The following is a 27,936-nucleotide window of genomic DNA, read 5'->3' as shown; positions in this document are numbered from 1 at the left end:
ATATATACAGTCGAAGCTCTCGTAAGCGGACACCCTCGGGACGCGAAAAAAGTGTCCGTAACTGGAGCTGGCCGCTTACGAGAATGGTTCTCGTAAGCGGCCACTTGAGGTGTAAGGGATATATGGCCGCTTACGGGAGCTTGTCTAACTAACAATAACCTGACGGACGTGGATGACGACAAAACAAACACTGAAATATGGTACTGTAATTACTGTAAAATCATTGTGTTCAACGGCGATGTGAAGTTGATTGATAAAAACAAGATATAGAGGTTGGTAACAGCATTTTCAATGGGGTGTCCGCTAACGGGAGCTTAAAAACAAAGAAAAAGTCCAAGTCGTAATCTCTAAGAGTGTCCGCGGCCGCTTACGGGAATGTCCGTTTACGAGAATGTAAAAATACAGAGTTTGTATGGGAGTTAAAACGGGGTTTCAAACAAGGCGGCCGTAAGTAGAGCTGTCCGCTTACGAGAGTGTCCGTTAAGAGAGCTTCGACTGTATTTGTGTTGTAAGATACCTAAAAATAATGGTCCATTTTTTATTAAAAATTGCTTTATTAGAGCACTGAAACTGTTATCAAGCGTATTTGGTTGCAGATGGAGATGGATTACAACTTCAAAAATAACGGCTAAACTTTTCGAGTTGTTTGTGTACGTCTACAAAAAAAATTGATATTTATAACCGTGGTTTGATTTTTCTCTGAACATTTAGGTTATATCTTCCTTTAGATGTTCAAAGATAATGTTTTTCATCAGTCAAGTTGCCTACCACTAATTTCAGAACAGTTTAGCTCCTTCATTAAAATAGACTAAACTCAGCCATGACACAGTCCTTTTAATTAACAACCTTATTATTTTTCTTTTTTAGTACTCACTGCGTGATTTACTGGCCAAGCTTCTGCCTGCAGAATCTCACTTTGTACGGTAAGTACTGAAATAGCAAATTAAATTAATTACTAGAACGTTTTCTCAGAAACTCAGTGTACATTAAAATGTGAAGTGAGTTTCACTGTTCTAATCAGTTTGTGTGTTTTGTTGTAATAGGTGCATTCGACCAAATGAGCAGATGGTTCCTGGCAAGTTTGACCAGGAAAAAGTCCAAACTCAGCTTAGGTACACTGGAGTATTGGAAACTACGAGAATCCGTCGGCAGGTTAGTTACTTGCCGTGTAGCTTTCATTTAAATGGTCACACACTAGGGTTTCATCCACAGACGTCAAAGTTAGAACCACCTTGTACAGCGTAATTCAGTACTGAGGGGGACATGGGGGTTTGCGGTGTTGCGGTGTTGCTCATTTTTTTATGCGGTGAATAAAATTCAAACTTGCAGTGCTGCGGTGATCTCAAACCATACGGTGTGCGATGTTTGTGTTTTTTAACCTACGGTGTTCGGTGAAACAAAATTATAGCGGTGTTACGGTTTCTTGTCTAACACTTGCAGAACTTCATTTATCTCTGTTATCTTCGTTAATCCTTCCTTATAGTATGTTAAATTTATAACAAAATACAGTCAAATATTGTCTATTTAATCTTTAACTCAATCCTAATACGCTTTTATTGATAAGTAACTTGATTATATTGCGGTGACGGGATTTTCATCAAGTTTTCTTGCGGTGATGCGGTGTTTATGTATTATTTTTGCGGTGTTGCGGTGTTCAGGGTTCCCCCATGTACCCCTCAGTACCACATGAAAGTACCGCTCAGTAGCTTTCATTTGAATGGTCACACACTAGGGTTTCATTCACAGACTTAAAAGTAAGAACCACCTTGTGCAGCATAATAAACAGTACTGCATGAAAGTACTGCTCAATAGCTTTCATTTAAATTGTCACACACCTAGGGTTTTATCCACAGACTTAAAATTTAGAACCACCTTGTACAGCATACTAAACAGTTTTATTTATTGTCATGTTTTAGGGATACTCGGAGAGAATTACATTTGCTGAATTTGTGAAAAGGTACGTTAGCTTTATCTGACTAAATATGATGTTTAACTCAGTGGTCATTTAAATTTTAACAATGGTTATTTAAAGTGGAAAAGAGATCCGGGGAAAAAATCAAACTTCAACCGGATTGCAACCCATGATCATTCAGATGAAAACGCTTGATCGCTGAGCTATGAACTGGGGGAGGAGGGGGAGAGGTGCACTAATTACCATTTGAACATAAAGCAAACACCGTCGCACAAAACCAAGTGATACGTCTACAGCAAATAGTTTTTACCTTATTACATGAAATTTTCGCGACACGTTAATTTCGCGATTTTGAGGTGCACATATTTCGCGACACTTAAATTTCGCGATTTTGCGAAAATTTTGTATTTTGAATCACTTTAATTTCGCGTTTTTATGTTCGCGACACTTATTGTTCGCGTCACTTTAATTTCGCGATTTTTTTAGAATCGCGAAATTCGCGAAAATTTCATGTTATAAGGTACCTCAATTTTTCGTTGGTTTTGATCTTTATCTGTAACGACAGGTATTCGCTTTATAAGCATCTTGTAGACGTTCGGTTAGTTGGACCACAACACAAAAAACGACAAGTGGAAAAAAAGATTGCCGTCCATCGCGTAGCTCCCCGACTAACCGAACGCATGGTACAAACCATCTCTTACCTATGGTTCTTTTCTTTCTTGGTTTTCTCAGGTACCAAGTACTCGTTTATCCTCTTCACAAGAAAATCCCCGGCGATGCTGCGACCTGTAGTAAAATTTTAACAAAAACCAAACAAGAGAACTGGCTTATTGGTCGAACCAAAGTGTTCCTCAAGTATTACCACGTGGAAGAACTCGCCAGGCTTCTTGAAATCCACCGGAGAAAGGTCGTCACTATACAGTCAGGTTAGTTTGTGTGATTAGCTCGTGTTTGCACGTTTGTGGCCATGAATGCTTTACTTTTTATCCGCTTCCATCCTCGCCATCGTTAGACGTCCTCGCTTCCTAATGGCTTCCTGTCATTTAATGAGCATTGTTCTACAAAAGTGCAACAATATTGTTGGGCATCCCACATGCAAGCCTCGCGTTTTTAAGTTTGTCCATATTGCAATCCATTTTCATCCTCGCCATTGTTAGTCATCCTCGCTTCCTTATGGCTTCCTGTCATTTGATGAGCATTGTTCTACAATAGTACAACAATATTGTTGGGTTTCCTACATGCAAGCCTCGCGTTTTTAAGTTTGTCCATATTGTAATCCATTTCCATCCTCGCCATTGTTAGTCATCCTCGCTTCCTTATGGCTTCCTGTCATTTGATGAGCATTGTTCTACAATAGTACAACAATATTGTTGGGTTTCCTACATGCAAGCCTCGCGTTTTAAAGTTTGTCCATATTGTAATCCATTTTCATCCTCGCCATTGTTAGTCATCCTCGCTTCCTAATGGATTCCTGACATTTGATGAGCATTGTTCTACAAAAGTACAACAATATTGTTGGGCATCCCACATGCAAGCCTCGCGTTTTTAAGTTTGTCCATATTGCAATCCATTTTCATCCTCGCCATTGTTAGTCATCTTCGCTTCCTAATGGATTCCTGACATTTGATGAGCATTGTTCTACAAAAGTACAACAATATTGTTGGGCATCATACATGCAAGCCTCGCGTTTTTAAGTTTGTCCATATTGCAATCCATTTTCATCCTCGCCATTGTTAGTCATCCTCGCTTCCTAATGGATTCCTGACATTTGATGAGCATTGTTTTACAAAAGTACAACAATATTGTTGGGTTTCCTACATGCAAGCCTCGCGTTTTTAAGTTTGTCCATATTGCAATCCATTTTCATCCTCGCCATTGTTAGTCATCCTCGCTTCCTTATGGCTTCCTGTCATTTGTCGAGTACTGTTCTACAAAATCAAACCATTATTGTTGGGTTTCCTACATGCAAGCCTCGCGTTTTTAAGTTTGTCCATATTGTAATCCATTTCCATCTTCGCCATCGTTAGTCAGCCTCACTGTTCTACTGAACCAAACCGTTATTGTAGGGTTTCCAATAAGAAAAGGTAGGGTAAAGCATCTAATCTTGGAGTTCGGAAGAGCCATGGAGTGCTTGACTCTAGCATTGTTGGTACTCCCCCTGAATGGGATGCTAGTCCATCACAAGTTAGCCCAGCCCTCCCCTCTCCCATCCCCAGCAGATTACCCCCAACAATTCGGCGAGAGGCACTATGAAAGTTCAGTGTCTTACCCAGAGAACACAACGGAACGACCCCTGCCAATCTTGAACATGGACCTAAGGAGTCGGGAGTCCAACATACGATAGATGCTGTGGCCTCTTTCAATTTCTGTTGTTGTAGATGTATGAATTGTCACTGAAAATTTCTTTTTTTCGCAGTTGTAAGAGGATGGTTTGTCCGTAGACGGTTCGAAACAATAAAGCGTGAGAGGCATAATGCGGCAACTGCTATTCAGAGACGTAAGTTTTTTGTCCAAGAGACTATAAGTAACATATTTTACTGCTGCCACCAAAACTAGAACGACTTAATGTAGTTCAAACCGGGAGTTCAGAACAGAACAGGCGAACGCGTTTTTTTCATCGGTCAAACATCAAAGCTACCGCGCCTGCCTTGGTAACCTCTCCTAGACTTAGTAGGAAGGACAGTTGCCGCTGCTATGTTTAAATGTTTCATTTTAAGAAAAGATCAAAGGCTCCTATTAAGCAACTCGTGAATGAAAAGAATGTGTCTTATACAAGCAAGTGAATTCCAGAAGTGGAAAGAGCGTGATGAAATCAACAAGATTGCTAATTTTTAGGCTACTGACGTTAATGAGGAGATTTTCTGTCTCGAGTGTTTGAAAAGTTAGAAGGTTTTATGGAAATAAGCTGTTTGAATTTGGCATTTTGGGCTACTTATCCTTCAGTTGTATGTATATCATTCCAACAAAATTTCACTTTTAAATGCTTTATTATAAATAGTTTATTCTCTTAAAAACCTTAACAAGGAAAAAATGGCAATAATAGTAAGGTGGCCGTAGTGTAGTTCTACTATACTCGAGCAAAACGCTCAACTTTCATTAACTTACATACTCCTCTCCTTTGCGTGGTTACCTGGCAGATTCGCGTGGTTACCTAGCCAGGAAGCATTATCAACAGGAACTAGAGAAGAAACGAAAAGAAGAAAAAGTCAGAAGCGCCATCAGAATTCAAGCAGGTAACACTTGTCTTAATATAACAGCCAAAATAAAATGTGCTCAGTGACCAAAGAAGCTTAGGCTTTCGTGGTCACTCACACGTACAAACATCTGACAAGACATATCTATAACAAGAAATAATAAGAAAAAAGTACAAAGTGAATATCAAAAATTTATAAACAATAAATGTGTTGAAGGATGATTAATCGTAGGTAAGCTATATGCAGAATATAAACAGTGTTTAAAGGTATAGTCTATATTGCTTGTAAAAGTGTAAAGCAGTATTTTTTAGATCTGTTGGAATGGTTCGTTATTCACAATTTTTACACCAAACCCCTAAAACTAACATTAACAGATTCAGTGCAGAGGAATTAGTTCAGAACTAATATTTTGAGCTAATTTTTGAAACTTGGCTCATCGAGTGTGACTTGCTTTTCTGTTCTATTCACAGTGGTACGTGCCTTTCTTATGAGGAAACATTATCTGCGCCTGCGTCGTTGGAGACACAAGAGTGCGACCACAATCCAAGCAGGTGAATGATTATTATGGTTTACTTAGGCTTGTTCACATAAGGTGCTGCATTAGTTTAGCGTAGCGAAAAGATCTGCGGTAATAGAGTGTGTTCATGGCGGCCATATTAGAGGAGTGAAACAATAGAATGATTTTCCTTCGGGAAAAACAATTCATTTTTATATAAATATCTTTTATTGTTTCACTCCTCCAACATGGCCGCCACGAACGCACTCTATTATCGGAGACCTTACTGTATGTAACGCCTTGACCTACTGGCCTTACTGAATACTATCTTATCTTTTCTTATGCTCTATGATCTTATGCTTTTATCACATTACAGTTTCATTTTCTCCCGACATAGATATCTTACCTTTGTAAAATCTCTACCTGAATGTAATTTAAAATGTAGGCACTTCCACGGTTGTGCCATCTCTTTTATTAGCGCCTTTTATAAACTTTTGGGTATCTCCACTTTTAAAGCTGATTTCCAGTCCGTACTGCGCAGACTCGGGGTTTGTTTACGTTTTTGTTTTGAATTCGTTGAAACGTTACACTTCGGTGACAGCATACATGAAGTTTTTTAGTCCGCCATTACAGTTCGCTTCGTTCAAGAACTTCCGATGAGCTGAAACGTCGGTTTGAAATAGCGTCAAGGTTCTTCTACTTGTTATTATTTGTTCTGCAAGGATATCTGGCGTTAATAATGAAGAAACAGGTAAGTTTGTCACGTAATTTTTAGTTTTGCTTTGTTTGTGAGGCTCACATAAACATTGCAGCCGAGATTGCGCAGTACGGACTGTAATTCATCTTTAAAGGGACAGTGTAATGAGAAGTCTTCTAGGTTTTTGTGTAAACTATGCTAGAACTGTAAGCATGCACTCACTGATAGCAAAATAACGTTTTACAAAATAAAAGAAAGGCATAAATTCATTCTCCAAGATGTGAATAAACCGTCATCAATGATTTTCATGTGATTTTCTTTCAAGTTACACTGCCAAACTTGAAAACGTCGGCTCGACGTTTTCCAGTTTTAGGCCACTTTTTGCCTACCAATCTATAGCCAAGGCCAGGCCACAATTAGTGATTTCCAATTAATACCAACACCTTTACTGGATTTTCAAGTAGCACTAAATCTCGGTGACACTGCCCCTTTAAAAAAACCTAAGTCCTGAAGAAATCTCGTACTTGTCAGCCAAAATATCATAAAACACTATAACTTTGTAACCGTCTTCACAAGGAGTTGTAGCCTTCCTACAAATTACTTGTTTTCTTGAACTCGTTTTGTCTTTTGTCACAGCTTATCGTGGATATCGTATTAGACGAAACTTTAGAGCCATTAGAAGGAAGCAGAAAAGAGAACTAAAGAGACAAAGTAAGACATTACAATCTCAGGAGTTACAAAAACCTATTTGAGCGTACTTTACTCAAAATGGCGTCCGCTCTGGATGGCCTGGGGCGAGTAGCATGATAAGGGCTGCTGAGTTCACTTTTGATTTCATGTACTCGGCCCAGCTCATCCCACGCGGACGCCATGTTGGAACAGTCCACAATGATTTCCATCCATGTAGTTTGTAATAGGGTTATATGAGTTTCATTACACCAAATATTTTTTGTTGTTATTTCAACAGGAGCCAGAACGAGAGCAGCAGTTGCAATTCAGTCAAGTAAGTAACACTGTTGGAGAACTTAAGGAATTCTTACGCAACTTTGCGGTAGTTTAATAACCTTAAGTAAACTCTCATTTCTGGCTTTCAGATAAGTTGTTTTCTACATTTTGATTGCTAACAGCACTTTGCGTCAGTCTTTCTGTCTGTCAATAGGACAGACAGACAGTCAGTCAGTCAGACAGACAGTCAGCCAGCCAGTCAGGAGTCAGTCAGTCAGTCAGTCAGACAGACAGACAGACAGACAGACAGACAGACAGACAGACAGACAGAGACGGTCAGACAGACAGACAGACAGACAGACAGACAGGCAGGCAGGCAGGCAGACAGGAAGTAAGTCATTCAGTTAGTTAGCCAGTTAGCTTGCCTTCCTGCTTGCTTGCCTGCAAGCCAGTCAGTCAGTCTATGAACTTTTCAATTGTAGAAGCGTTTCTCCACCTGTCACTCATTTTAATGGTAATACTGGCACCATTCAAATTTGCAAAATTTGTTTTCATTTTATTTTTCAGCTTATCGCGGTTACAGGGAACGCACGGTGAATTATCCCAAGCTCAAAGCGGAAGCGGACAACCAGGAAACCAAAACGATTTACTTCTTACAGCAGGCAAGGATTTTGATCAACTATTTTCAATTTTTTGTGGCCTAGACAACAGATCACCTCTTATCCAATCTCCCACCATAAGGATTGTTCTCTTTCGTTTCAAACAATTATTAAAATGCAATGCAAATAGCTGCATACCTTTTTTCAAGAGCAAAAAGTTTTATCGCGTTACGATTGGGCAGTTCGAGCTTGTTCTTGCTCCTATTAAGCACGCGGCCTACACTCGAGAAGTGCGAGAAGCCATTCGTTCTGTACGCATTGTTCTCGTGTTCTTACCAATTTCCGCATGCCTATATAACTCAATTATCCCCTTAGTTGTGTTTCCTTATAAAGGGACGCTCAGTTTAGTGATTTCAACTTGACATCTCTTCCTCCCTCCTCCCCCCCCCCCCCCCCTCCTCCTCTCATCCTCGTCGCCAATGTGGAAGTCTACATCTACATCTACATAGTGGGGGTCTTGCAAAAGGAGACATGCTACCATCACTGCAAGACTATAATTAAAAATTATTTAATGCAGGGGGGGGGGGGGTGAAAGACCTTCAAAATATTTACTAAAATATGTACATAATTTAAAAAAAAATTACTAAGAAAGGAAAATTAAAATACCTATACATCAAGTTAATTTAGATTAAAAATTAAAACCTAATTACAGTAAAATGTCATCAATCTAATCTAAGAGCGTTCTTGAATAATTGACTTTTTTCACTAGCGATAGCTAGGATGAAAAAAGGTTAAGCTACTCCATTGATATATTTATTATGCTTTTCAGGTCGAGGATTCGTCAGATTCTTTGCTGAGAGCTCAGAAGGGACACAAAAATGTACGATGTTCTTTAATTTGTTTTTCTTGTTATCTGTGATTAGTATCTATTTTCTCAATATATATCAGGTAAAGAGGTCTTGAGAATGAAACAACTGATCAGACAATCTACTCCCAAGTAGAGCAGTTTTCAATTGAATGTCGTAAAACCAAAACCAAAGTAATTACTCTGGCCAATCACAAAGGACACTGACAATCCAGTGAACCAATCAAAACTCGAAGCAAATACATGTAGCTGGCACGAAGCGCGGGAAAACGTGCGCGAGCTAGTCACGATTGTTTTTGGTTTTAGTTCTGATTAGCTGAAAAAGTGGCGCGAGATTTTTAAGCCAATCACTAAGCGTAGTCAGGGTTGGAAACTAAAATTTCGGAGCACTCGCCATCTGGGCGAGTGACCTTTGAATTGCACTCGCCCAGGTCAGTTTTCACTCGCCCAGTCTCCTTTAGTAAAAAAAAGCCCCCCCCCCCTCCCCCAACGAATTATAAAATGTTCACCGTGCGTGTCACCGTGGTGGTCGATCGCGATACAGACTGCAACCTATTTCTTAAATGAAAAATATCCTAAAATAGATCCTGACTCCAAAATAAAAACACAAACACTTACTTCAAACGCACTTTTATTGATACCTATTCCCAAATTCCTGTAGTTTGCAATTTAAGTGTCGAAATTGTACAGTAAAAGCAGCGGGAAATGGCCGTCTTGCAGCGTTCGAGGCTCGGTGGACGAGTCAACGGTATTTATGACCAGAGGTATTACTTTGTACAACTACGTCCATCATGTAACAATCACCAAGCAGAAGCCATTTTTGACTGTTTACGAACGCGAACCAGCTTAGTTGTCATTGTTGGAGATTTCAAAATGTTGGTAGGCTATCGGCTTGTGAACAGTGTAGATTATTTTAAAGTGGAAGGTAAAAAGTTACGCTTATTTTGAATAATATATTCTGGATATGAAAATCGTACTCGCCAAACCGGGCGAGTGTTCTGTGATTTGTACTCGCCCGACAGTTTTCACACTCGCCTGGGCGAGCGGGCGAGCGCTAATTTCCAACCCTGGTAGTAATGCAAAACCAAAGCAAACGCAATTTACTTTCGACACTCAAGTGAAAACCGCTCTATTACTGTAAGAATTATGAAACGACCAGTGAAGAGAATTTATATGTTGGCATCTGAGCTTGAAGTAACTTGCAGTAAATGCTAGCGTCGTACACAAGTGTTCGTTTTTTTGTTCATTTCAGGTGGATCTCAAAAAGGACGGTGTTGTTGTGATTCAAGGTTTGTTCACAAATATTTTCTTATTCATCTTCGATTTTCTTCACTGAGCCTATGGAGCCTTCCTGCCGAGCTTGGAAGGCGCAGTGGCCTAATGATTAGCCTCAGTGTGTTGGAGTCCGGATTAAGTGGTCCGGGCTCCAGCCCTTGTTGGGGTCACTACCTCTCTCCACCCTTGTGTATAAATGGGTTCCAGGAATACAATCATTAATGTAGGAGGTAACCCTGCGATGGAAAGACTAACATCCCACCCAGGGTGGAGTAGAAATACTCCCTAGCTCCTTCATATTACAGAAACCGGGATGCTTCGGTCTGACATGGTCCACTAAGCTCAAATGCAGACTTGACCGAAACTTCCTGCCGAGCTTTCGATCCTTGATGCTGGCCGAAAGAATCGCGGCCTCCCGCCTCTGGGAACGAAATAAGCTCTATGGGTCTTTTTGTGTCCCGAGCCGCAGAATGTTTTTCGCGGCATTTGTCGTTGTTCAGTAGAAACTTTTTTCCTTCACAGTGGGAGGACGTCAAGAACCTGAAGAGTTTTGGTCAGCACCCAGAGTGGAAAGTCTAACAAATGAAGAAGAAGAAGCGCTGGCTTCACAACAAGAGACACAGATGATCTTCTTTATACAACAGGTAGCGTGACAAAAACAGAAAAATACAGTATTACCCTAGCCTCCTGCGAAGACGCTCTTTTGGGCTCGTCACGCAATCTTTGACTCTCCCTCGCAGCGTCACGCGTGAGCCATGTGTAGGTCACTCCATTTGATAAAAAAAAGTGCTTTGAAAAATACTTCGTTAAAGTATTCAGACTTTGTTCTATAGAAAGGGCTTGCACTGTCTGTAATTTATTTATCGTGAGGCATTCTGTACTTTCCTATTCTCTGGAATAGTTTTTTCGCTTCTTCTCAAGCCAACAAATTTAAGGCCACTATAGTACACTATAATACAATGTATTATTCCATGCCATAGAAAATACAGCCAATCAGAATACAGGAAAGCCGTTGTATATTCGACGGTATTCAACCCAACCTTCCCATCGTGCGCTGCGATCTTATTCTCGATGAAATTTAGTGAGCGTATTTTCTATGGCATGGTATAAAATAGTTACACAACACTTTCTCGTGGTATACTATGGAATATCCCACTTGTCACTTGTATTTTCTTCGTATACACACTCGCCTAAAGGCTCGTGTGTATACCGAGAAAATACAAGTGACTCGTGGGATATTCCATAGTATACCACTCGAAAGCGTTGCATAACTAGTATTTATTTGATATCGATATTTATTTTATAGATAAATTCGTCCTGGAAGAATCTGTTAGAACACACCAAAAAACAAAAATATCATAGCTCCGAGCCACCGCCCAGTCCACCGGTAAGTCTTGATATAAAACGAAAACATGTCAAACACTCGAGAGAGCGTTTAATCACATTACCAACGACCTTGAAACTCGTCAAAAATACTCCGCTGCTAGTCGAAGCTTCAACTCTCTTCTCAGTGTTTGAAAATGAGATGAAACACACTTTATCTCATGTTTAATGTATTACTTCTCAAACTCATAAATAATTCATCGAGTTAAAACAAAACAAAAATTAAAGCCGTGAAGGAGGTTTGGATACCCGTTCTTCATTAGCATAGATTTTTACGATTTTTTTCTCCGTTTACTCCGTAGGTTTTGTTTCGATTGAGAAGGTTTATCAAACACGAGAGACAGTGTTTCATCGGCTATCCAAACACCTCGAATTTCGTCAAAAAATACTCCGCTGCGCGTCGTATTTTCAACTCTCTTTATGAATTTGATCTTTTGGGTGTTTAGATATCCCGATGAAACACTGTCTCTCGTGTTTGATGTGTTACTTGATCCACCAGATCTGTCAATCCTTTAATTAAGAGTCGATTCCCGGTTGTAGAAAGCCTTAAAAAGAGTAGAGTATTGAAGTTTGTTTACATAAATATCTTGCTATGAAACTGGGACAACATGTTTACCCATATACATCGGGACAATATGTCCCCATACATGACGTATCTACCTACGCGTAATTAATTACCGCTGGTCATGTTTGTCGCAGACTTCGCCAAGAACGTTCGGAGTAAAAGTACTTCCAACAGAACCTCCACACAGTGGACGTCACCACGATAGGGCCCCTGCCAGTAATGTGCCTCGAGTGCCACAAGCGAGGAGCTTTGAAGTTCGGCCTAGTAAGTTACGGTATACTTAATGGTTAAGTCAGGCTGTAAGGAAACCTTTAAACAATGGCTGGAAACGAAAAGAAATACTGGCGACAGCCGAGTTGAACGGATGGCGAAAACTGGAAGAAGTTGTAACGGATTTTGGCAAAGAAAAAAACTCACTCACTCACTCATCCTCTTCGCTCCTCTAACTGGAGCATTAGGCTACCCAGAAACGTCCTCCATCCTTCACGGTCTTTTGCTCGCTGTTCCACCTCATTCCAGCTAGTCCAGCTCAGGTCTTTACGCTCACCTAAATGAAAAAAAAAATTAACAAAAATTCCGTTCAGACCAGTTTGTACGGTGTTCAATCAATTGGGAATGTGGAAAGAATTCCAACAATACCGTAAAGCAGTCCTTTTCCCTTTAGTACAGAAATTTAATCAATTAATCAATCAGTCAACTAATCAAACAAACAAATTATCAATCAGTCAGTCAGTCAGTCAGTCAGTCAGTCAGTCAGTCAGTCAATCAATCAATCAATCACACAACAAAAGCTTGTTTTAACGCACTGGTCAAGAGCAAATTCTCTACAAATTTCAGTTAAAAGCAGAAACGAGCAAAGAAGGAGTAAATGTAGCGCGCATTCGCCAAACAGTCTCTCTACATATAGCCTCCTACGCAGTCGTTCTTAGGGGCAATCGTGTTACACTCCTGCGTAGGAGGCTAGTGGACCTCGGGCCCCGGATAGAATTAAATGGCAACTGTTCATTGAAATTGCTCGTCTGAAGTAACTTGCTGTTGTCTATTAATCTTTTTACAGGAGAACTTGTGTTAGCGGAGATGCACAGCAAAGAGTCGCCCCGAAGTAATCGCAATTACAGGTTTGTACAAAGTTTTAGTTATGAATATAACCCGACTCTTTCCCCGGGGGAGGGGGTGACTCCCATATGAAAGCGACGGGGATGCTCGTCGTATCGCTAAGGGATGTAGGATTCTGGTCTCACTTATCCGTCTAAGTCTCGTTTAGGGTTGCACATGAAGAAATAGGGTTTAGACCAATCAGGCATAAAAAATAGTATCTTTTAGGGGTAAAAATAAAGTGAGCCACGCCTAGATTGGTTTCCTTAACGGGTTTAGTTCAAATTTTCCGACGATCATCCCCGCCCCTTTCATAATGAGACTCTCTCCCGACTCTCTCCTTTTGTGATCAACAATACATTCGTTTTAAGGGCCCACTGACGGATTTCTCGCGCGTTGCTAAGGTGCTAAAAGAGCGCGTGCTGTATTGCGTGTACGGGTTACTTACGCTATCTGTACGCGCAAGATGTGCAAAAAAAGTTCCTTTCGAGCACTTCTTCAAACTCGCCAAATAAGATGAAACAATAAGATTTACTGAAAAACTTCCTGACTAATAGTTGACTTCACATCTGAGAATCAGTCAGATTAAATTGAACCAGGAAAAGCAGTTTTTTACACATGCAAATAATCTCAAAAGCGTACGCGTACAACTAGCGCGCGCACTGTTCTCTTGTCAGATAAATTACGCATGCGTTAACAAAATGATTTCCGGTTTGCAGAAAAAATCTAAATACTTGGCGGTCTTTAATTTGATTCACTTTTTTTCGACGTTATATTTTCCCGACCTGGGTCGGGAACATAACTAAGTATTCATTTGCTTAAATCATTTTTAAAAAAAATTTTATGGACAAATCAATATTTTAAATCTCTCTAAAAAAATTATTTTCCATAATGAAATGAAACCCATACTTACCAAGGTACAAAAACAAATAAAGATCATGACACCATGAATGATTTTCCGATAACATGCAAAACATCAAAAATTTTAGACTTTTTCTTTATTGGTCACGTGATCATGGGCGTGACCCGATGACGTCATATTTACGTTATGGACTGAGTAAAAGATTCAACCATAACTAAAGAAGAAAAATTGCTAAAACTATATAACCGTGAATGTCCCTAGCAACGGGTCCAAATATATACGTCAGTGGGCCCTTAAAACGACTAAGCGCTAACATTAGTTTCAACTAATGCTTTTGTAGACAACGTGTGAGGTCGTTATATTTATGGCAGGAATGTATACCCTGTTTTACTTTAACAACCTTGTAATTAAGAACACCTTTTTTTCTCGACGGTTCCGCTTACCTGTGATACAGAATGAGCTAACGTGTGAGACCACTGTTTAATTCTGCAGGAAGGAGATTTGGTCTGCAGGCGATGAAACGTACCTAACACATTTTGCGGTGAGTTTTGTTTTCGTTATTTTAGTGCGCATGGCTTTACATCAAGAACACACATTAGACAAAAATGATTTTTAACTGAGAAGGACGGCCTCTATTGGATGTTTTAAGACGATGCTCGTTAGCCCGCGATAATAAGCGGGATTTAACGGGCGAATGCCGGGGGATTGTCTACTCCCCATTCTCCTCGCAGCTTCGCCGTTCTCATTTGAGGCCCCGCTGCCAAAACAAAGCGCGCGAAATCCTGCCAGCAACGCAGGCTAACTATTGAGCACAAGTAGAACCACAATCCTCGTTAACCCAGAATTTGGTAATTTGTGACAGACAAATTCTTCAAAACTAATTTCGCAATCTAAACTATTTGTGTGTGTTTTCAGGATGACAGGCTAAAGAAGGAATCAAAAGGTACAAGAAGTTTATTTTAAAACCTCTTTATATCCCTGCAAAAGTTACTTTTTATAATATTTAGGTTAGGTGTGTCAAACCTTCTCGGTTATCAGTCTTATACGCCATTCACACCATCCAAGCATGTTTTATTAAACCAGGTTTGACAAAATGAAAATCAGCAACAAAAAACTGAGAGACTGAATTTTTTCATAGGATTCAGGTAAACTCAACTTCTGTTCATTCATTGTGCAAATTTTCAGTCGGCAACTTCTGTAAAGAATACAATATTAAACCGTGTTTTACTTAACAGCCTGTTTAAAAACATTTTTTAGCTTTGGTGTGGGATTTTAGACCCTTTTTATTAAACATCTTCATGACGAATAATTGTTGGTTTTGTTTGATGCAGATCAAGAGCGCCGTATCCGGGATATGCTGTCCATTGTTGAGGGAAATCCTTCTGACAGTGATGAACGGACAGACACTCCTCCAAAAGAAACGGCAAAACCAGCAGCTAATGTGGCTAAGGCCAGGTAGGTAGTGATTATGCTGTACAAGGTGGTTCTTACCCTATTGTGTGACCATTCAAATGAAAGCTATTGAGTAGTTCTTTCATGTGGTACTGTTTATTATGCTGTACAAGGTGGTTCTTACTTTTGAGTCTGTGGATAAAACCCTAGTGTGTGACCATTCAAATGAAAGCTATTGAGCAGTACTTTCATGTGGTACTGTTTATTATGCTGTACAAGGTGGTTCTTACTTTTAAGTCTGTGGATGAAACCCTAGTGTGTGACCATTCAAATGAAAGCTATTGAGCAGTATTTTCATGTGGTACTGTTTATTATGCTTAACAAGGTGGTTCTTACTTTTAAGTCTGTGGATGAAACCCTAGTGTGTGACCATTCAAATGAAAGCTATTGAGCAGTACTTTCATGTGGTACTGTTTATTATGCTGTACAAGGTGGTTCTTACTTTTAAGTCTGTGGATGAAACCCTAGTGTGTGACCATTCAAATGAAAGCTATTGAGCAGTACTTTCATGTGGTACTGTTTATTATGCTGTACAAGGTGGTTCCAACTTTTAAGTCTGTGGACGAAACCCTAGTGTGTGTGATCATTCAAATGAAAGCTCCTTCTGCTGTGGCTAGTTGTCCTAATCAGTTTTTCTAACATCAGTACTTTTGTGTTCTGTAGAGATTTCTTTGAGGAGCAAGCAAAACCTCCAGAACCAAAACCCATTGTGCATAGGACAAAGAGCAGTGAATGGAAACCAAAACCTGTTCAACAGGAACCCCCCAAGAAGCCTGTGCCACCACCTGTAATACCAGAAAAACCCGTTCGTGAAAAACCAAAACCAAAGCCTCAAAACCAAGCCGATCTGGTTAGACTTGCTCTGGCTCACCAGGCGAAACCGCGCGCTGTCTCTGAACCTGTCCAGAAAATGGTAAGGGGAATAAATGGTGTATAAATGGCCGTTTTCACACTAGAGGACGGACAAATCGTCTAGTCGGACAAATCGTCTGACGATTTGTTCGTCTAGTGTGAAATGAAGACGGCTTTTAAACGACTTGTCCGTCTAGACGACCAAGTCGTCCTTGGAAACTCGTCTACCTAGACGGTCAATTCGACGGACAAATTCAGACGACTTGTTCGTCCAAAATCGTGTCCTTCCCGTTTTCACACTAAGACGATTTGTCCGTCTCAGACGATTTGTCCGTCTCTAATGTGAAAACGGCCAATGACTCGAAAAAAACCCAGCTCCTCTTATTTTAGGAATACCAGCCTTTCGGGTCACCGTTGATTCGGGGTTTCTAAACTCTTTCGGATAGTAAATCTCTGAAGCGTGACACCTTTGTGTTGTCACGGACCTCTGAGGTGTTCGGACGTGCGTGACGTCAGCTTCCTTCAAAGCCACTGCTCGCATCGTCACGCAACGATTCACTCTGGGGGGTGGGCAAAGCAGAAACCATGGGACTCTTTAAGGGTGTGGGGGGCTATATGAGGAGGCTGTCATCTTCACTTACTCTGGTGGGTCCTGAGCTTGTATAGTAGTTTTGACCAGTTCCCGTATGCTTTATTTTTTCAGCCTCCCATTCCTCCGCCGGATTACAAGCTTCCTCCAGAAAAACTCGGATATTTACGTCACGTGACGCCAGGACCCAAACAAGTAATGCCGGACAATTATCACATGGAAAACGTACATCTAAGACACGCCTATCGACCCAGTACCTCTCAATCCGAAATGCCGCGCTACTCGCATTTGCTGCGGAAGACTGGAAGGAGAGGAGAACTGGGGATAGAAGATGACGAAGACAGTGACGTAACACGCATACATTTCAATGTGCCTTTGATTGGTGTGTCATGAAAGTCGCCGTCGTGTAGATAGACAACTGTCAATCATTGTGGTTTTCATAAGAAACGAAAAGGGGACTGGGAACGAATTGAACCTCGATCTGAAACAGTTCGAATAAACAGTTAACTTTACCACAACACCGGCTGAATTGTTGAGTTTTTTTATTTAACGTCTGTTCCCAGGCCCTTCCTCCTTCCGAAGTGAAGAAAAATTATGACATACGTTTAACCAGAAACGAAAAATATATTTATGTCATGTAGGGGATTGTAGTAAGGGACGGACCATAATTTGTTTTGGAGGGGGTATGAAAAATATTGAAAAAATTGTTTGCAGGGCCAAGAAAGACAAAATAAATTGTTGCAAACATGATATGTATAACAAACGAAATACAGTTCGCATTTCAAAAAAAATTGTTTGCGGCGGTGCATGCATGAACTGAAAAAAAGTTTGCAGAGGAAAATTTTTCATACCCCCCCCCCCCCCCTCCAAGGAAATAACGGTCCGTCCCTTATTTAGACTCCACAATTGTGTTGAAGTATATGTTATTTGTTACTGATATTTAACATGCAAGTTTTATGACTGAAGTACAGATAACTCTTATTTTATAATTATATAGATGTAACATTTGTACATAATTATTTAATAATCTTGCGGAAAGATTACTAAGGACATTTTTCTACATTTTGAGTTATTTACTTCATCGGCTTTGCAATTAAAACTTGTTTTTAAGTCACAGTGCAGTGGGAAAACTGCAACACAACAGATATATTTATAAATTTTGACCGTTAAACGGTGACCTGGGGCTTTTATTTAACAGAGACGGATTAAAATCTTGCTTCTCATTAAGGTATTAGTACACTGACCAGCAGAAATGTATTGAGAAAATTGCAGATCATCAACTTACAGGATAGGCTTGATGTATCAGAAAATTATCGTTGGTAACTTGAAACAAAACGTATGGCATTCGCGGAGGAGAATTAATTTAAGAGATTGAAACGAAGAATTTTTATGGCAAAAATTTGAGAAAGGGTATCTTTATTAAAATATATATATTTTATATAAACGTGTAGCTAGAAATTTGTTTAAACAAGGATTGTTCGCCTGGGAGAATTTGTAATCTGTTTGTTTGCGTCGAACGTTCTCAATGGAATAGGCAAAGATGTATTTTCGCAAGATTTTTTCTCCAGCTTGTGCTGGCACAATACTAATTAGATAAATGAAAAACTCCACAACTGTGGAAGTAATGGCAAAGTCTTCGAGAAAAAAGAAAACACGTTTTAAACAGATCGTTAAAAGTATCCTTGTACAGTAAAAAAGAAAAAAAGGCAAGCTGTCAGATTTTCTATGCCCTTTGTAAATAACAGCATTTTAAAATGTTTGATTCAAACACCCTCGCTTTCTTGATTCGAATGAATCAATAAATATGAGAATTATTACATATGTGTGTTGTCTTAACTTCTTTTTATGTAGATCAATCTTACAAGTCATTAGGTTTGTTCTAAGGACCATCTTTCTAAGGTCGGGACAACAAATCGCAAGCGACAGGTCACTCATTAGTTTTCCAATTCATTATGGCAAAATACATGATGCTCTCATTGGTTAATTATTGTCGCAGAAATGTGCACACGCTGTGACAACGCTGCTTTCGCTCATTTTGTCGCTGCAATCGGTCGCACGAATTCAAACTAGCTTGAATTCGTGCGTCTGATCGCGGCGACAAAATTCTGTCGCAGCGATGAAGATGGTTGCAGAAATGTAGAAATGCGCCATGTCACACGAGGCAACGTGTTGCAGCGACTGGTCGCCTAGTGTGTCCCGACCTTAATGGTTGATCAGGATTTTCAGTCACTCGGGATTCCTTATTCGCTTGCTCGTCGTTACACCCAGTGTTCTCTGTAAGTTTCCCAGTGCATAACCCCGTTGCACATTCACCTCAATGGCGGCGTAGCATAACAATCAGCCATTGGTCCATTTTCTACGCCCGTAAAATGTAACCCAAACATGACGACGATTTGTTTGTTTTTCGGAGGGTAGTCCAATATACACGCACTGATACAAGTCGTAAATGTCATCAGACAAATCGTACGAGTCGAGCGATTCGTACGAGTCGTACTAGTAGACAACATAATTGCCACACGACGAGGAAAGCGAGCGAGACACACGAGGAAAGCGAGCGAGAACGTTTTCTTCCCAAGATTTTCCTCGAACAATCTCCTCTTAAGTCGTCTATATATCCTGGAATTGTGACAACAGTTAAGAGTTTTGTCCATTGAGCGCGCGCAAAAATTAATGTGTGGGTTATAAGCCCGGGGGGGGGGGTACTCACATAAATTTTGGATAGGGGTGTGCAGCCAAGGTTCTTAAACCCTGACCCTATTTAAGGATAAAGAAAGCGAAAATTGATACCCTTTTTAAGACCCAAAACCGAAAAATGACACCCTATTCAAGGGGAGGAGAAGCATTCCGTGACGACCCAAATAACGGCTAACCGCGCACGGCAAGACACAAATCTTTATAAAATCGCTTTACTAATACCTGAACAGAAAATCCAGTTTTAAGAAACCTTCTTTTCGTTTAGCTGGGCGTTTATTTTAGCTAATAGAATTTAGGTACCCTATCTAAGGATCACACCAGGAACACATTGCCAAAAGGAGCAAAAATGATACCCTATTTAAGGACCGAGAACCTCAAAAACCATACCCTATCGGGCGGCACCTACCTATATAGGCCACATATGGGAGTACCCCCCCCCCCCCGGGGTTATAAGGGAGCTGATAACCGGGATTCAGTGAACAAATCAGATAGCTAAAAATGCAATATCCGAGGTTGAGAATTTAATAATGTTTTTTAAACCCGCTTTGCAATTCAGAATTTTTAATTGTTCTCTCCGCCATTGATAAATTACCACAAATTTTCACGCTTTCACCACAAATGGCATCTGACCAATCACAACACTCTTCAAACAGAATTCAAAATAAATATATTCAACAATTGCTGCACGTGACAAACGTTTCCTTCGCCAAGTCACGTTTTGCCGTTAGAGTCGTCGACTCATTTCTTTGCCGTATTTTCCCCAGGCAATTTGGAGTAGTTTGAGCAACTCGTAGGCTATGGGGAAACAAGAATGGCCGCTCTAGTTCTCGTCCAAGAAATGCACTTAACAAGAGGGAAAAATTAAAGGAATGTTTTGGCGTCGAGCACTCTAGCCACAGCCATTACACAACAAACAACTGAATTCACCATGTGGATGGTTCCGGCACAAGGTAATAAGATTGGACAAGTTTTTCTCATAAAGCGTTGAGTAGTTGTTTACATACAGTTTTTTGTGAGTCTGAGAAACTTGTTTTGGTATCTTGGTGCGTAAGACTATAAGAAGTTTCACGTGTACTTCAATGAATATTCAGTTATTGTTTTCTCGGCTTCGCTCTCCCAATGAATTGCGTTTTACATGTCTTATTGTAAACTGACAAGCAAAAAAATTCATTTTCTGTGGTAGAGTTCATTTTAAAGCTATAATACCAGGCTTTCATCGATCCTCAAACAATTAAAACTGAAAAAATAAACACGGATTGAAAATTGTTTTCAAAGTTTCATGTGATAGTCGTGAATGAGCCCAATATGTCACATTTAATTTCTTGTTGGTTTATTTGTAGTTTACCATCATTTACCATTTAAATCTTCGGGGATTGATTAAAAACCATTATTTACCAGCAAGAAAGCAAACATTTTATTTTGATTTTTTCCAACAGTGTCGAGACGATTTTCCGTAGGACAAAGGAACAACTCACATCGGACAGCAGACAACTTCTCCTCATCGCAACAGGTGAGTACAGCTTTCTTTTAACGCATTTTTTTACGCCTAAGGTGGTTCATAACGGTTTCCAGCACTTTCCAGCTCTAGCGCCTTTGAAACATTTTGTTGCGGTTTATTGCCGAACAAGTTTTGGTCATTTCCATTACGTCACTGGCAACCATAGCAACAGTAGAATCTGTTAAAACACCCTTAATTTTCGCTTTAAGTGCTTATAACTCAAAAATCAAAGGCTCTTCGAGCAACCTCACGCTAATTTGATGAAGTTTCACTTTCGCATTTTTTTCCAAATAAGCGTCTTATAATGTAACACAATCTCACTTCATTTGCCTTTGAATGTTATATTTTCGGCCATGGGAGTGGCGTCATTGATAAGTTCATGCTCTGAGGCTTCGTAGCGCGAATTCTATTTTTCACCACCAAAATATGCACGTTAACATACAACTTTTGGCAATGTTTAAACAAGTTATACCATTGCTATGATAACTTGTAATGTCAAGATATTAATTATAACTTGTTCACTAGTGATTGGGCAACTGTTCAATTCCAAAACTGTTGCATCAACTGAAAAAGAGTCGTAATATTGATTCGTCAAAGTTTAGGTGCTGAAAAATGCAGGAAAATGTTTTGAGTCACCTTATCCCTTGAGCCCACTTCTCCGATTTTTGTCTGGACTTTCCAGCGCACAAAATTTTAAATCAGTCGTTGATCATTGCTCGACTACAGGGAAGTCAAATCTTGTGCATTCAATCACAGTTTGTGGTTTGCCTGAAATACTCACACTGTAAGGCAGTTGACAGTAATGAAAGCCTCCCAGTGTTTTTAGGGAGCAAGGGAACATGGTCATTTATTTCCAGGGAACGAGGGATATCCCTTGATCCTTAAAAGAGCTTAAAAGGGCCAAGGGATATTTCTTTTATTGATTGGAATTTGGCTCCGTGAATGCGCAGTAAAATGCTTGTTAGTTGTGTCAGCTTATTTAAATTGCCAATTCTTTTGTAACAACTAAAAAGGGGGCTCTGTTTTAATTTGAAACGTCTGTCTTACAAGACGTAACATGTTTCGGGGCATATTAATCTCATGTTTAAAAAAATTGTTATTCGAGGGAAATTAAAGAAACTGATTAGGTCGGCAGAGAGTAATAAGTTATCGTGAAATAATTGAAGGAAATACTGAAAACGAACTGGTGAATTGATAACTTATAAACCATTTTGGAAATTGAATTTCACTTGCACTGTCAATTTGGGTCTGTGCTTAATACTACAGGTTTTCTTATTAAATATGGGAGTTATATATTCTTTGTATTTTGCATCAGTTGTTACATTTTGTTTGCAATTTGGTACTGTCCAATTCGTAAAAACAAACTGCCATATAAAAAAACGTAAAATGGTATAAAAGGTTTACTAGTCGATGCTCAAAATTCTAATCAGTAAAAAGAGGGTATGAATGGGGTTTAGTGTTTAGCGTTATTTACCCATAATTTTTATTGTTTGCTGAAATTGGCCAATTTTTTAATGTTTACTGTTTTCGGAGATAATACTGTTAATTGTTTGGAGGGTTTTTAGTGAAAAATTTTAGCATTGAAAATTCTTATCTGCTCTCCAAAATCGAATAAAATCACTCATGAACTAAAGAAAATTTGCGAATTTCTCCCCGGAAATCTTTGGCAGTCTTCGGAAATATTCGGTAGTCTTCGGAAATCTTCCGAAATGATCGGAAATCGTCGGAAAATAGCCGAAAACGTCTTCATATACTAAACAAAATAATATTGACCTTTTTGGAGCCGTTTTTGTTTCTTTCTGGATAAATTTTACTGTTACAGTGATTTTTCTACTGTTAGAGTTAAATTGCCTAAAATTTAACTGTTTCATGTTGCAGAGCCAAACAATTAAGTGTTTAGTGTTATCGAGGTACCCCCATTCAGACCCTCTAAAAAGACCAACCTGAATCATCTAAGTAATAAAGATGAAAAATACACACAGAAAACGTTTATTAGGTTACAGGGACTAGCATGTAGTAATCGGCGCACGTATGTTATTCTTAAGACGATGGGATTAAATGTATTTTTAAAATGTGCTTTTTCTTTCAGGTTCAAAGATAACGCTGGAAAGTTAGACGGAGTCATCAACAGTGAAGCAAAGCCAAATGTAATAAAATGTCTCTGGTGTCCTTGAAAGTGAAAGCTTTAAGCTTTAAGAAAGGGGACTTAGCTTCGTGGTCAAAATTTGCTGATAAAAACTTTTCGCGGACAAGAAGCTAGAGACTTTTTGCAGCCAATATACTTTTGATCAAGACTTTCTTCAGTGAAATGGTTGTTCATTTTGGGTTTAAACGTGTTTCTGGAATATTTTGATCGCTCTCTTAGTACAGTTCTTCCATTAAGAATGATTTAAAGAGATAGATTTAAGTCTTTTGGTGAGAAGAAATACTCTTTGAAAAAAGTTGCGCTTTTAAAAAGAACCAAGTAAAACAGTCGAAAAATATACTAAGTCTTTTGGCGGGAAAATTATCCTTGGAAAAAAGGCTGCGCTTTTGAATGATGTTTGGTTCTAAGTCAAAATTATACTAAGTCTTTTGGCGGGAAAAATTGTGCGTTGTGCAATTCGTCCCATCAAAAGTAAAGTTATATCTTGACTTCTGACTAGACTCTATTCAAAAGCGCAGAATGTTTTTCCTTGATTGCCACCCTACCTAGTCAAATTGTATTAAAAGAGATAGCCTATATTTTGACTAGTTTCCAGGCCCCTTTTAAAAGCGCATTATTTTTTGCTTTATTTGTGTAAAGACAATAAACATCAGAAACAATAAAAAATAGTTATAATAAAGTTTTTATTTCTTGATTTGTACATAAGCTAATTACAGAATAAAGAGCAACTTATTTACAACACTTGAGTAGAGGCAATGATTATACTGGCAATGTCGTGAGCAAAAAACAAGTATAAATTGTTGGAAAATAATTCAACACTATTAGATGGCGACTACTACAGAAAAATCTAAGACGAAAGATTAAACGACTTATGCAACTTTATACGGCTTATGTTGATTTGAAATGCTCACAATTATTGGAACGTTAAAGAATAAAATATCTTTCTGCGTCGTGTTTGGTAAATTACAGCTTTCAATTACACTGTCACCTTAGCATTGAACAGACGAAGTGATTCTCAATCTGGTCTATGAAAACTATCGTTTTTCCCTTCAAATACTTTTCAATGTGTTATTTGACTGTGAAATTTAAATTTCGTTCAGACAATTGTGTTTTCTTTTTCAAGATAAGAATCTCGAGGGTGAAAATATATAGAAAAATTGACGCCCGCGAACGGCAACTAAAAACAATCGGCTACTTTTTGTTGCGCGTTTAGATGATAATCTTCTAACTGAAGACTTTTACCTATAGAATGTATAACTTGTGATAATATTCTCCTTTCTTCTATTCTCCCTCTCCTCATGGAATCTGAGAGGCAGCAACAGCAGTGTCCAAGGCACTGAAAAAGAACGGAAAGTAAACCCGTTAAAATACGATAAAATTGTAATGGATGTTACAATAGAAAGCTATTCTACTTTTTCACTTCGTTTGCACAGTTAGACTGAGCTTTGCGAAAAACTGTCGGCCAGTGTAAGATGATATGGGCGATATATTGATACAGGAGCCGTAATTTGGAATGATTTGTCTTAAAATATTAATTCTCTTTGCTGTTTATGATTAACGCGCAGCTCATCTCGCCCCAGTTTTCGCGCGGTCATTTTGTTTCACACCTCTTAGGAAAAATACAAAAGAAATTATGACTTACTTGACTTATTCCTTTAGGCTCCTGGTGGAGCAAAGGGCGTCAACAATGCTTCGCCACCGAACTCTATTTGCTGCCGCCTTCTCTGCTGCGTTCCAGCTGATGTTAGCTTTCTTTAACTCCTCCTCAGTTGATCTTCTCCAGGTCTTAGCAGGTCTTCCCACCTTTCTTTTCCCCTGCGGATTCCACTTTAAGGCCTGCTTGGTGGTGTCAGTGCCTGGTTTTCTTAGTGTGTGGCCGATCCAAGCCCATTTCCTTCTTGCTATCTCAGTTGGTATGTGCTCTTGTCCTGTCCTGCTCCAAAGTTCTTTGTTACTGATCTTTTCTGGCCAGTGAATCTTGAGGATCTTTCTGAGGCACTTGTTGACAAAGCTTTGTAGCTTATTTGATAGAGCTTGTGTCACTTTCCAGGTCTCTGAGCCATAGAGAAGCGTAGCTTTTACATTAGTGGTGAAGATGCGCAACTTGGTTTTGGTGGAAATCGAGGAGGCATTCCAGACTGGTCTAAGCATGTTGAACGCCAGTCTCGCTTTACCAATTCTGCACTTCATATCCTCCTCAGTTCCTCCAGTGACTGTGATGATACTGCCTAGATAAGTGAAACTTTCGACATCTTCCAGATCCTCGCCATTCAACTTAATTTTGCCCCGCTGCTTGCTTTTGGTTCGCATCACTTTGGTTTTCTCTTTGCTCACCCTGAGAAAAGAAATTATAATACAAGTCAAAAATATTCCTTAGTTGATGAATTTCTATTTTCTCACCACACATTTGCTTGACAATATATTGCTTTCGTAAGGAGAAATAAGAAATTGATCACTATTAAAAAATTAATCGAATCAGTCTGTATTAAATGAATGATGCAAAACTGATGTTGCACCGAAGAGTAAAAGCTAACGAAAATCATATAATTTTTTCGTTAGTGATTTCAAAAAAAACATATGAGTTGTAAACACCTTTGAAATGTGGGGTGAGGAAAATTTTTTCAACTGAATCACAGATATTGAATTGTGTTTTGCTTCTGCCTGAAGCAACAACGCAAAACTGGCATGAATCATTAAGCTACTACCTAACTGATTGATTGGTGTTTGATTGTTTAATCGATTGATTGATTGATTGATTGATTGAATGATTGATTGATATTCATCATCATCATCACAGTCATAAATCAAAATATACAACTGATTGATTGTTTGATCGATTGATTGATTGATGATGATGATGATGATGATGATGATGATGATCATGATCATCATCATCGTCATCATTATCATCACATTCATCATTTCTGTTCCCCCAACTGGGAAAAAGGGCAATGATTGACTGATATTATAAAGGAATAAATCAAAATATGTAGCATATCAATTAAATAATTCATGAACTTTAACTTACCTTTGCTTGCATCCTTTGAAAAAATGTTTTCGGTAGATTCTTATCGTCGTGCCTTAATCGTTACCCAAGAGGCTTCTTTCCGCCAGTGCTCCTTTGTCTGAAAGCGAGCGAGAGAAATAAACAAAGGAATGAACAAATACCATTGATGGAAGCCTGGAAGGTCGAACAACTGCGCCCCCTATGCTACAGGAATGGAATTCACAACAACACGCTCTTATAAGTTCAAAATTGGTGTTTTAGGAACCATTACAGAGATGTAGAGGACACCTCATGGTCCTATACTTTATATTTTATAATAATAACTTTATCACGTTTGGTACTTTTTTTTTTTCTCCTAAAAGACCCGTCCCGCTGGTTTAACGACCTTGCTCGGCTTTTTTTTAACTCGCTAAATTTGCCTTTTTATCTAGATCTACTAGCCTGCAGAACAGGCGGTTTATTTTGCGGGTCGAAGCGCGAAGTGCGAGTTTTTATTTTGCGGGTCACGTGGGGGCGAGCGCTCGTGGGGTCGCGCTTCGCGCGACCTCGCAAAAACCCCGCAAAAAATAAACCGCCTGTTCTGCAGGCTAAGATCTACTTGCTTTAAATAGCCTGTTCCACAAACTTTGCTAGTAATATTCGGAGATTCATTATAGCGGATTTTTTTTTTTTATGTCGGAATTTCCCCGTACTTGATTCTAGTTTATTGTAAATTCAACCGAAGGAACCGGCCAACGTCGTTAGTACATCTTACATGCTATGAAACGGTTCGGCTTGACAAATTTTAATTTCACTCTTGTTGACATTTGTTTAGTTGGCAGTATTCGCTTTACCTTGCAGCCTATTCTTCCTAATTCCTACAATGTTCCACATCCATTCAAACTCTTACCTTGGTTTCGAGACATCAGTTCTCTTTGCATATGGCCACTTTATCCGTTATATCAGCTCTTGAAGTCAAGGGAAGAGTGCTGGAAGTTTTCTTACGAGTCAATTGATGATTTTTCTAGCGTGAAACTCGATTTGCTGACAAATTTTCTTTCGATGAAGAAGACAAACAGTCTCGACCACGAGGAACACAAGTATAAAATGCAAATGAATTATACAGCTCACACTCCGTAGTTTGCACGTGCAAAATACCCAATGAGATTCCTAGATCTTTTGTTTAGACCGCCAAATCAGTTTTCAACCCAAACCCCAACGGGGGTTTGAACATGATTGTTAAATTATGAAATTATAAAAAGGATGGATTCTGTTGTGTAAATTTGGCGGCCAAAAACGAGAAAACGCGATGTAAGCAGATGACAGATAACATCGCAAAGCTTGCGGGATCGGGACTGACTAAACTGGTTGCAATTGGAGGCGTTATCTGGCGCAAGGAAAAAATGGATGTGACAGGGGGCTCTAACCTTCCTTTCCCGGCCCCTTTTACTCCTGTTTCCTACCTCTCGGTACTTTCTTGATTGCAAAATGTTACTCAATGTTGCTAAAAAATTCTCGATTTCTCCTGGTTCCCGCCATCTTGGGAGGCCCACTTCCTGTACAGTTTCCGCACCCCCCTCCCCCTCACCTCGCGTCTCCCTCCACCGAGAATTCTAAAATTAATCCCTCATAAAATTAGTGAAAAAATCCCACATCCACGACAAACACAAAACTTCTCATTTCCGCGTACCAACGCCAAACGGCAGACTGCAGAAAAAAATAAACGTCATGCTTAACCTCTCTAATATGTTGGTTCATGTACGGGACCTCCAAAGGGGTTCAATTTTAAAAATGACTGACGTCAGAAGTATCCAGGGACCTTTAGGGTATT

At 39.4% G+C, this 27,936-nt stretch overlaps 2 protein-coding genes and 2 long non-coding RNA genes across 6 annotated transcripts in view; 2 read left to right on the top strand and 2 right to left on the bottom strand.

Moving 5' to 3' along the window:
- The window catches only part of LOC144631091 (myosin-IIIb-like), a 45,169-nt gene extending 26,569 nt beyond the window's left edge, over nt 1-18,600 (top strand). For all 3 annotated transcript variants that reach the window (XM_078489468.1, XM_078489470.1, XM_078489469.1), the window contains exons 30-50: nt 868-923; nt 1,044-1,152; nt 1,917-1,957; nt 2,645-2,838; nt 4,329-4,409; nt 5,050-5,145; nt 5,577-5,657; nt 6,936-7,010; nt 7,267-7,302; nt 7,812-7,906; nt 8,673-8,723; nt 9,961-9,997; nt 10,506-10,627; nt 11,290-11,370; nt 12,066-12,195; nt 12,989-13,049; nt 14,381-14,429; nt 14,804-14,831; nt 15,220-15,343; nt 16,004-16,253; nt 16,896-18,600. In XM_078489468.1, coding sequence (XP_078345594.1) covers nt 868-923; nt 1,044-1,152; nt 1,917-1,957; nt 2,645-2,838; nt 4,329-4,409; nt 5,050-5,145; nt 5,577-5,657; nt 6,936-7,010; nt 7,267-7,302; nt 7,812-7,906; nt 8,673-8,723; nt 9,961-9,997; nt 10,506-10,627; nt 11,290-11,370; nt 12,066-12,195; nt 12,989-13,049; nt 14,381-14,429; nt 14,804-14,831; nt 15,220-15,343; nt 16,004-16,253; nt 16,896-17,174 — 2,076 coding nt within the window. In that variant the 3' untranslated portion in view covers nt 17,175-18,600. The remainder of the gene's footprint in view (nt 1-867; nt 924-1,043; nt 1,153-1,916; nt 1,958-2,644; nt 2,839-4,328; nt 4,410-5,049; nt 5,146-5,576; nt 5,658-6,935; nt 7,011-7,266; nt 7,303-7,811; nt 7,907-8,672; nt 8,724-9,960; nt 9,998-10,505; nt 10,628-11,289; nt 11,371-12,065; nt 12,196-12,988; nt 13,050-14,380; nt 14,430-14,803; nt 14,832-15,219; nt 15,344-16,003; nt 16,254-16,895) is intronic.
- LOC144631127 (uncharacterized) lies at nt 12-25,443 on the bottom strand. Its single transcript, XM_078489516.1, has 2 exons — nt 24,762-25,443; nt 12-212 (listed from the first exon to the last, which is right to left on the bottom strand). Exon 1 carries the CDS (start codon nt 25,427-25,429, stop codon nt 24,767-24,769), a length of 663 nt encoding a protein of 220 aa, XP_078345642.1. The 5' UTR covers nt 25,430-25,443; the 3' UTR covers nt 12-212; nt 24,762-24,766.
- LOC144629792 (uncharacterized) lies at nt 20,265-23,708 on the top strand. The gene is made up of 3 exons (XR_013566419.1): nt 20,265-20,425; nt 20,912-20,985; nt 23,063-23,708. It is a non-coding gene; the product is annotated as an uncharacterized LOC144629792 (long non-coding RNA).
- On the bottom strand, nt 23,822-27,746 carry LOC144631139 (uncharacterized). The gene is made up of 3 exons (XR_013566679.1): nt 27,016-27,746; nt 26,148-26,244; nt 23,822-24,455 (listed from the first exon to the last, which is right to left on the bottom strand). It is a non-coding gene; the product is annotated as an uncharacterized LOC144631139 (long non-coding RNA).
- Between the last annotated feature and the right edge of the window lie 190 nt (nt 27,747-27,936).

The sequence above is a fragment of the Oculina patagonica genome, chromosome 11 (assembly GCF_052425735.1).
Source record: "Oculina patagonica isolate OP01 chromosome 11, crgOcupat, whole genome shotgun sequence".
NCBI lineage: Eukaryota > Metazoa > Cnidaria > Anthozoa > Scleractinia > Oculinidae > Oculina > Oculina patagonica.
The sequence above is the reverse complement of the archived record's forward strand: the minus strand, read 5'-3'. Positions and strand labels throughout refer to the sequence as shown.

Excerpts from the sequence above, each read along its gene's own strand:
- LOC144631127 (XM_078489516.1), bottom strand. The coding sequence starts at position 25,429 with ATGCGAACCAAAAGCAAGCAGCGGGGCAAAATTAAGTTGAATGGCGAG.